This window comes from Macaca mulatta, chromosome 2 (genome assembly GCF_049350105.2).
Source record: "Macaca mulatta isolate MMU2019108-1 chromosome 2, T2T-MMU8v2.0, whole genome shotgun sequence".
NCBI lineage: Eukaryota > Metazoa > Chordata > Mammalia > Primates > Cercopithecidae > Macaca > Macaca mulatta.
Window position 1 is genome coordinate 7,379,715 of NC_133407.1, and position 10,666 is coordinate 7,390,380.

Below are 10,666 nucleotides of genomic sequence, written 5' to 3' on the forward strand. Positions count from 1 at the left end.
CTTGTTTTGAATGTGGCCCTGTACAAGAGAAGGTTCTGTAGTAGATCCAAAGTCCTGTGAAAGCTGCCCTGCCACTTAGGACGTATTCATGTGGCTCAACTCTACCTTTATTCCTAGCCCTAACACTTGCCTGGATTCCAGGCCACTGAGGTTATAGCGATAGCTCTCGCCATATGCATTGTGATAAAGGGCCAACTGTTTCTACTTTTTCCACTAACACAAAAGAAAAGTGCCTACATCGTGGTGGCTCACGCCTGTAATCCCAGCACTTTGCGAGGCTGAGGTGGGCGGATCATGACGTCAGGAGTTTTAGACCAGCCTGGCCAAGATGGTGAAACCCCATCTCTACTAAAAATACAAAAATTGGCCAGACATGGTGGCGTGTGTCTAAAGTCCCAGCTACTCAGGAGGCTGAGGCAGGAGAATCACTTGAACCCAGGAGGCGGAGGTTGTGGTGAGTGGAGATTGTGCCACTGCACTCCAGCCTGGGCAGCAGAGTGAGACTCTTGACTCAAAAAAAAGGAAAGGAAAGAAAAGGGGAGGGGAGGGGAGGGGAGAAGAGGAAGAGAAGAGAAGAGAAGAGAAGAGAAGAGAAGAGAAGAGAAGAGAAGAGAAGAGAAAGCCCCTACCTAAGGTGCTGACTGACAAAGAAGAGAGGCCACTGCAATGGTGTACTGGTAGAACAAACTTGAGGAGATTTCATATTCCCTGCTGGGTGCCTAGAACAGGGAGGAGAATAATACAGCCTGAAAGTGCAGGAAAGTTAACACTCCATGAGGTAGACCAGTCAGTCACAAAAGATGAGATGGAAGCAAGAGAGAATCCTTTGAACATCCTACCCATCATGAACTGTTCTTAGGTGCACTGATCTCTTATGGCCAGTCCAAATTTATCCTGCAGGACTCAGCAATCGACTGTTTATATGTGAGACTGCAGCCAGCACAGAAATACATCATGTTGTGTTTGCTTTTCCTTTGTCCATGCTCCACTTTTCGTTTTCCTCTTATGCTTCTTTGTGCCTTTCAGTAAAGCAATAGCATATAAATTTGCCTCAGTTTTTTTTTTTTTCTTTCTAAAGGTCTCAAGTTAAGATGCTAGGTACTAGAATAGGAAGGGCCTAGGGAAATTCAATTGGTGAGGAGAAGTATAGATGGATTGAGGCTGGGTCATGGAGAATCTTTAATGTCAAGCTAAGGATTCAAAGTACCCTCAGTTTCCAAGAATGTATGATTCTGTATTCACACAGAATGCTAGGAACAGAGCTCTGCATACGTAAAGTAACTCAGAGCCTGTCTAGGCATTCATTAACTAATAAACTGGGGAGTGAATATTGCTGTTTCCTTCTCTTCCCGTATTTCCTAAAACCTTTCTTTTGTTTAATTACATAGGCTGTACTCTCATTCCTGTAAGTAACCCATCTCTTATGTGCTGCCAGAGGTGAACCACGGTTTTGGAGGGGATTAGTTAATGAGAAAATCTGTAGCAAGCCCAAACATCAAAATTTGCCCTCCTGGCTGGGCGCAGTGGCTCCTGCCTGTAATTACAGCACTTTGGGAGGCTGAGGCAGGCAGATCACTTGAGGTCAGGAGTTCACCTGGCCAACATGGTGAAACCCCATCTCTACTAAAATACAAAAATTAGCTGGGCATGGTGGTGTGCACCTGAAACCCCAGCTATTCAGGAGGCTGAGGCAGGAGAATCGCTTGAGCCCAGGAGGTGGAGTTTGTAGTGAGTTAAGATCTTACCATTGCACTCCGGCCTGGGTGACAGAGACTCCATCTCAAACAACAAAAAAACACAAAACAAAATTTCCCCTAGTTACCATTCCTCTCCTTAACACGGTAAACTACATGGTGTTAGAGCAGCTTAAGAACACCAAGGCCGGTCTTCTGAACCATTATCAATGTCTCTGAACAATTATCAATGCTGTATTAGGCAATTTCTGAAAGTAAAATGAAATGTGGTTGCTATTGTATGCTTGACTTAAATTTTGGGAAGGAGGGATTAAAATGATAAATATAAATTACAAAATAGATGATGGATTATTTGAAAATTATGAAATGTGAGGGTTCAATCCTCATTATACTTAAATATAAATGATGAAAATAGTGAGCCAGTTAAATATGTCTCTGAAGTTAACTTGTGCTTTTTATGTCTTTGAAGCAATGTAGTCTTCCTTTATCTTAAATGGTAAGTGAGGGAAAAGAAAAACCAATGTATACATTCAATACTATTTCCATTAGACTACCATTGACTTTCTTCACAGAACTAGAGAAAACTATTTTAAAATTCACATGGAACCCAGAAAAGAGCCCGAACAGCCACTGCAATCCTAAGCAAAAAGAACAAAGCTGGAGGCATCACACTCAGTGACTTCAAACTGTACCACAGGGCAACAGTAATCAAAACAGCATGGCACTGGTACAAGAACAGACACATAGACCAATGGAACAAAATAGAGAACCTAGAAATTAGACTGCACACCTACAACAATCTGATCTTTGACGAACCTGACCCCCCCAAAAAAGTAACGGGGCAAAAAGTCCTTATTTAATAAATGGTGCTGGAATAACTGGTTAGCCATATGCAGAAAATTAAAACTGGGCCCTTCCTTACAGCATACACAAAAATTAACTCAAGATGGATTAAAGACTTAAATGTAAAACTCAAAACTATAAAAACGCTGGAAGACAACCTAGGCAATACCATTCAGGACACAGGCATGGGCAAAGGTTTGATGACAAAGACACCAAAAGCAACCACAACAAAAGAAAAACTGACAAATGGGATATAATTATACTAAGGAGCTTCTGCACAGCACAGCAAAAGAAACTGTCAACGGAGTAAATAAACGGACTACATAATGGGAGAAAACTGTTTGCAAACTATGCATTTGACAAAGGTCTAATATCCAGCATCTATAAGGAATTTAAACAAATTTACAAGAAAACAAACAACCCCATTAAAAAATGAGCAAAGGACCAGAATAGACACTTCTCGAAGAAGACATAGATGTGGCCAACAATTATATGAAAAGAAGCTCAATATCACTAATCATTAGAGAAATGAAAATCAAAACCACAATGAGATACCATCTCATACCAGTCAGAATGGCTATTACTAAAAAGTCAAAAAATAACAGATGCTGGTGATGTTCTGGAGAAAAAGGAACACTTATACACTGTTGGTGGGAGTGTAAATTAGTTCAACCATTGTGGAAGACAGAGTGGCGATTCCTCAAAGACCTAAGACAGAAATACCATTTGACCCAGGAATCCCATTACTAGATATATACCCAAAGAAATATAAATCATTCTATTATATAGACACATGCATGCATATGTTTATTGTCACTATTCACAGTAGCAAAGACATGGAATCAGCCTAAATGCCCATCAATAATAGACTGGATAAAGAAAATGTAGTATATATTTACCATGATATACTCTGCAGCCATGAAAAAGAACAAGATCATGTCCTTTGCAGGGACATGGATGGAGCTGGAGATCATTATTGTTAGCAAACTAAAGCTGACACAGGAAAACCAAATATGGCATGTTCTCCTAAGAGGGAGCTAAATAACGAGAACACATGGACACATGGAGGGGAACAACACACATTGGGGCCTATTGGAGGGTTGAGGGTGGGAGGAGGGAAAGGATCAGGAAAAATAACTAATGGATACTAAGCTTAATACCTAGGTGATGAAATAATCTGTATAACAAACCCCCATGACACAGTTTTACCTATGTAACAAACCTGCATATCCTGCACATGTACCACTGAACTTAAAAGTTTAAAAAGAAAAAATGAAAATCAATATAAAAATAGCTAGTGTTTGGTGAGTTTGTGTACAATAGAATTTGAGGTTAAAGAAGATATGAGAGCATTATATTCACATTGTATAAATTTGCTTTCTGCAGAAGCAGAAGGATTCAAGTAGAAGTAGTTTATTTGGGAGGAAATACTGGGAGAGAATGGTGAGTAGGAGAAACGTACCTGGGAAAGGAAAAATGCCAATAGAATATGTTAACTAGCTAGTTACCAATGTGGGCAACTGGAACATAATCTCACTAGGGAACTGGGATGATAGTGAATAACATATTTCAGAGTTGCCCCAGTGAAGATCAAGGAAACCAGCATATTTATTTCTCAAATTCTGATCTTTCACTAGATGAAGTTTGCTTCGGGTTTCCTTTAAAAGCCACCAGCCAGGCTGGGTGCGTTGGCTCATGCCTGTAATCCCAACACTTTGCAAGGCTGAGGTGGGTGGATCACTTGAGGTCAGGAGTTCTTGACCAGCCTGGGCAACATGGTGAAACCCCACCTCTACTAAAAGTACAAAAATTAGCAGGGTATGGTGGCACAGGCCTGTAATCCCAGCTACGGCAGGAGAATCTCTGGAGGCCAGGAGGTGAAGGTTGCAGTGATCCGAGATTGTGCCACTGCACTCCAGCTGACACAACAGAGCAAGACTCCATCTCAGAGAAAAAAATAAAAAATAAAAAATCCACCAGCCGAATCTTTCATCTGCAATATATCCTTTCCCAGTGAAGAGTCTGGGACCAAGCTGGACCTAACTAAGTGTGCCTCATCCTGTTCTATGCCTGACCACATCTGTGTGGCCAGACTCTAATCTTAAATGGCATGAACATTGGTCAAAACCATATATGGTACTCTGCAGAGAACTGTTCATTGTACTGTCAATCTGAAATACTAGGAAAAACATCGGGAGAGAAACAAGACAAAAACATCAGAACTCATCCAATGTCATATTAGTGAGTAGTGCACCACAGATTACATTTAGGCATGCTGAGTCCTAGTGATAGGCTCTTTCCAATAAGGAACACGACTTCTGGAATGATTTTAAACCTTGTAACATTTAGTTCACTGATAGTCACATGGTGGGGATAAATAGGCATTTGTGAATTAACAGTGAGTTTTATTTTTTATTTTTTTGAAGGAAATGTGTTTCCAGATACTACTGCTCACATTTTTATCTTGAATTCTTCCTTTTCAGAGCAAATGTTCAGAGCAAAGGGACATATGGGATGTCTGCTAGTGATATCTCATATTAAAGCTATGATTGGAGCGGAACCTCAGAAGACAACAAAATTGATAGTTTTATAGGGATGAGGGGAACTTTCCTTCCAGCCTCTGAAAGTTTGACAATTTGAGTCTGTGAAATAAATTGACAGTACATATATTAACAGGAGAAAAGATACCACAAATTTATCATATGACTATGCACGTCGGTCCCACAAAGTATGAGACTCCCAGAAGAGTTGGGTGGTTGAAGTTTACATGGTATCTTGAGCTACAAAAAGAAATAGGGGATTGGGACTTCCGGAGTCAGGTGGCCACAAGTTATGGGGTGCTGAAGGGAAGAAACACACGAGGAACAAATGCTGTTTTTATGCAGATAAAGTTTCTCAGGTAGCAGTCCACAGAAGAATAGGTGGCGTCAATCTTTTTTCTCCTTTCCTGTTAGTGTCTTCCCTGTTTGATGATATTGTAAGGAGGGGGCTCATGACAATTGCATTCCTTTTAGAGGAACTTTCCTCAGTGAGTTAAGGGAACTTCAGAGAGAGTCCTTCACGCCTGCTTTGGGCGGGAAAGACGAGCAAGAGACTAGGGGAACATAGACGGTTGGAGAGACTTTGTTTCTCCTTCAGTTCAAAGCACTCAGCATAACAAAAGTGCCATACTCTGTGGCATCATTTTTCTAGTCCCAACAGTTTCTACAACCTCTACCTTCCGAAGAATCCTTTCTTCTCAACCTCCATGTCTTAGCAAAGCAACCAGTAGTGCCAATAAATCTGAGTTTATCTTGTGACAGTAGTTAATGGACTTAACGAAGAGCTCAGCTAAACCATTATATCCAGGCAGGAGTTATAAATTATACAAGTGTCACAGGTTGAAACCCAGAATTGAGTTTCAGCCTGGGAGGCCACATGGGTCCGTGGCTTTGCCCAGGAAGGAATTCAAGAGTGAGCCAACAGAGCAAAGTGAAAGCAAGTTTGTTAAGAAAATAAAGGAATAAAAGGATGGCTACTCCATAGGCTGAGCAGCCCTGAGGGCCGCTGGTGGGCTATGCTGACGGTTATTTCTTAATTATATGCTAAACAAGGGGTGGATTTTTCATGAGTTTCCTGGGAAAGGGGTGGAAAATTCGAGGAACCAAGAGTTTCTCCTCCTTCGAGACTATGTAGGGTAACTTTCAGATGTTGCCATGGCATTTGTAAACTGTCATAGTGCTGGTGGAGTGTCTTTTAGTATGCTAATACATTACAATTAGCTTACAATGGGCAGTGAGGATGGCTGGAGGTGACTTTCATCACCGTCTTGAATTTGGTGGGTTTTGACCGGCTTTTCAGTTGCATCTTGTTTTGTCAGGTCAGTGTCTACATGACCTGCATCTTGTGCTGACCTTCTATCTCATCCTGTGACTAAGAATGCCTAACCCGCTGGGAATCCAGCCCAGCAGATCTCAGCCTAGTTTTACCCAGCCCCTATTCAAATGATGTCACTCTGTTCCAAATGCCTCTGACACAAGCAGGATAAAAACTCCATAAATATTGACTCCATCTAACAGATTCTGTCAGAGGAAGAAATCTCATTTTGATAATGACATCTTTCTAGAGCACTGCTCTTTGAATAGATGTATTCTAGTTCCATAGATGTATTAATATTACCAAAAATTTAGTTAATAAAACAAATTCAGATTGTTCAGTATCTAACTTCATCTATACTCAATGTTTTGATAACACTGAAGAATCTTCACAGTGAAACGTTCAACACCCTTGTGGTGAGAAACACGGTGAAACTTGTGGAAGAAAAGGTAGTAGCATTATGACTCAACGAAGACTGAGCAAAGTGGCATTTTACAAAGCCAGGGATGGCTGAACTACTGTATTGTTTTCCATTCAAATCTTTAGGCCACCAGCTAGAATGAGACAAATCTTTTCCGATTTCACTAAAGCTTATGCAGATTCTGGAGTCTGTTTCACCACCCAGAAAGACAGCTGAAATCCACCTAAAGAGGAACAGGCTGGGTTAGGCAGGAAAAGGAAGGTGACGTATTTTGGTTAGGGCAGTAAGTCACTTTTACAAATAAAAGAAGAAAAAGTGATAAAATGGAATGCACACAAAAATAGATTTATAGAGGACAAAGAGTAACCATACCAAGTATATTAGTTTTTTCTCAAGCTGCTATAAAGAAATACCTGGGAATGAGTAATTTAGTTTAAAAAGAGGTTTAATTAGTGTATGGTTTTGCAGATTGTAAAGAAAACATAGAGCTTCTGGGGAGGCCTCGGAAATCTTACAATTACACCTGAAGGCAAACAGAAAGCAGGCACATCTTAACGCGGCCAGAGCAGGAGCAAGAGAGAGAGGGGGCAGCTACCGCACACTTTAAACAACCAGATCTCATGAGAACGCCATCATGAGAACAGCCTCAAAGGGGGAATTCTACCTCCATGATCCAATCACCTCCCACCAGGCTCCACCGTCAACACTGGAGATTACAATTTGACATGAGATTTGGGTGACGGCACAGATCCAAACCATGTCATTCTGCCTCTGACTCCTCCCAAGTGTCACATCCTTCTCACATTGCAAAATACAACCATCCCTTCTCAACAGTCCCCCAAGTCTTAACTCATTCCAATATTCACTCAAAAGTTAGTCCAAAGTCTCATCTGAGACAAAGCTAGTGCCTTCTGCCTATGAGCCTGTAAAACTAAAAACAAGTTAGTTATTTCCAAGATACAATGGATTTACTGGCCTCGGGTAAATACTCCCATTCCAAAAGGGATAAATTGGCCAAAAGAAAAGGACTATAGGACAGGCACGGTGGCTCACGCCTATAATCCCAGCACTTTGGGAGGCTGAGGTAGGCGGATCATGAGGTCAGGAGTTCAAGACCAGTCTGGCCAATATGGTGAAACCCTGTCTCTACTAAAAATACAAAAATTAGCCAGGCATGGTGGTGGGCGCCTGTAATCCCAGCCACCTGGGAGGCTGAGCCAGGAGAATCACTTGAAACTGGGAGGCAGAGTTTGCAGTGTGCTGAGATTGCACTACTGCACTCCAGCCTGGGCGAAAGAGTGAAAACTCCGTCTCAAAAAATAAAAAATAAAAAATAAAAATAAATAAAAAAAATAAATTTTTTAAAAAAAGAAAAGAAAGGGGCTGCAGGCACCATGCAAGTCCGAAACCCAATAGGGCAGTCATTAAATCTTAAAGCTCCAAAATAATCTCCTTTGACTCCATGTCTCCCATCCAGGACACACTGATGCAAGGGGTGAATTCCCAAGGCCTTGGGCAGCTCTATCTCTGTGACTTTGCAGGGTTCAGCCCCGGTGGCTGCTCCCAAGGGCTGGTGTTGATTTACTGTGGCCCTTCCAGGTGCAGGGCACAAATTGTTGGTGTATCTACAATTCTGGTGTTTGGAGGATGGTGGCCTTCTTCTCCCAGCTCCGTTAGGCAATACCCCAGTGGGGACTCTGTGTGGGGGCTCTACCCCCACATTTCCCCTCTGCATTGCCTTAGTAGATAGAGATTCTCCAAGAGGGCTCTGCTACTACAGCAGGCTTTTGCCTGGACATCCAGGCTTTTCCATACATCCTCTAAAATCTAGGTGGAGGCTCTCAAGCCCCAGCTCTTGCACTCTGTGCACCCATAGGCTTAACACCACGTGGAAGCTGCCAAGGCTCATGGCTTGCACCCCCTGAAGCAGCAGCCTGAGCTTTACCTGGGCTGTTTTAGATGTGGCTGGAGCTAGAGCAACTGAGCTGTGAAGAGCAGTTTCCTGAGGCTGCACAGGGCATTGGGGCCCTTGCCCTGGTCCACAAAACCATCCTTCTGTCCTAGGCCTCTGGGCATATGATGGGAGGCACTGCCCCTAAAGGTCTCTAAAATGCCTAGGAGGCCTTTTTCTCACTCTCTTGGCTGTTAGCATTTGCCTACCTTTTATTTATGCAAATTTCTGTAGCTGCCTTGAAATTCTACCCAGAAAATACAGTATTCTTTTCTACTATATGGCTGGGCTGCAAATTGTCCAAATTTTATGCTCTGCTTCCCTTTAAAAAGTAAGTTCCGCCAGGCGCGGTGGCTCAAGCCTGTAATCCCAGTACTTTGGGAGGCCGAGGTGGGCGGATCACGAAGTCAGGAGATCAAGACCATCCTGGCTAACACGGTGAAACCCTGTCTGTACTAAAAATACAAAAAAATTAGCCGGGCGCGGTGGCGGGCGCCTGTAGTCCCAGCTACTCGGGAGGCTGAGGCAGGAGAATGGTGCGAACCCGGGAGGCGGAGCTTGCACTGAGCCAAGATCGTGCCACTGCACTCCAGCCTGGGCGACAGAGTGAGACTCCGCTTCAAAAAAAAAAAAAAAAAAAAAAATCAAAAGTAAGTTCAAACTTCAGATCATTTCTTTGCTTGTGCATATGAGCATATATTGTTGTTAGAAGCAACTGGGCTACATCTTGGATGATTTACTGCTTAGAAATTTCTGCCACCCTAAATCATCACTCTCAATTCCAAAGTTCCACAGATCCCTAGAACAGGGGCATAATGCATCCAACCTCTTTGTTAACAAATAACAAAAGTAACCTTTGCTCCAGTTCCAAATAAGTTCCTTATTTCCATCTGAGACCCCACCCCATCCTGGACTTCACTATTGATACCATTATCAAGATTTTGGTTATTACCATTCAACAAGTCTCTAGGAAGTGCCAAGTTTTCCCTCATCTTCACATCTTCTTCTGAGTCCTCCACACTCTTCCAACCTCTTCTTGTTACCCAGTTCCACTCCTTGGTACTGATTTTCTGTATTAGTCCATTCTCACACTGCTATAAAGAAATACCTGAGACTGGGTAATTTATAAAGCAACGAGGTTTAACTGACTCACAGTTCTGCAGGCTTTACAGAAAGCATAATGGCTCTGGGGAGGCCTCAGGAAACTTACACTCATTCCTGAAGGCAAAGGGAAAGCAGGCACATCTTACATGGCCAGAACAGGAGAAAGAGAGAGTGGTGAGGTGCCACACATTTATAAACAACCAGGTCTCATGAGAACTCACTCGCTATCATGAGAACAGCAAGTGGGAAATCCACCCCCATGATCCAAACACCTCCCACCAGAAACCACTTCCGGTATTGAGGATTACAATTTGACATAAAATTTGGGTGGGGGCAAAAATCCAAACTGTGTCTCCAAGTTAAAGCAGTGACTTTTTTTTGGAATTCGATGTATACGTTTTTCACAAGGCTATTGTGGGTCTATTACTGTGCTAGGTACTACCTTGGGTGTTGAATGTATAAGAATCTTGACTTACCTTTTTTCCCTAAAAAGTAAAAAAATGAATATATACGCTACAACTAGAGAACAGTGGATGATAAGAAAGGGTTCATCAGAATATTGCACAGAGTGTTCAAAGGGAAAGGATCTCAGATGTAATTAGCCTAAATATCTTGCATGTTACAGACAGAAGTCCAGTGCATGGAATTCTCAATGCTATATGATAGAAGTAGAAAGTGTTATTTATTTTCTAAAGTAGGTAACCAAGAACACTTAACCTGTTGAATGACAAGGTAAACATTGATTTAGGTGCATTATGACAATAAATAAGGTTTTTAAAAAATTAATTTGCTTAGTAA

The 10,666-nt window shown here is 42.0% G+C and overlaps 1 protein-coding gene across 1 annotated transcript in view; it reads right to left on the reverse strand.

Annotated features, from left to right (window-relative positions):
* The window catches only part of CCDC50 (coiled-coil domain containing 50), a 99,522-nt gene extending 89,445 nt beyond the window's left edge, over positions 1 to 10,077 (reverse strand). The window contains exon 1 of the mRNA XM_077994129.1: positions 9,717 to 10,077. Coding sequence (XP_077850255.1) covers positions 9,717 to 9,756 — 40 coding nt within the window. The 5' untranslated portion in view covers positions 9,757 to 10,077. The remainder of the gene's footprint in view (positions 1 to 9,716) is intronic.
* Positions 10,078 to 10,666: the final 589 nt, after the last annotated feature.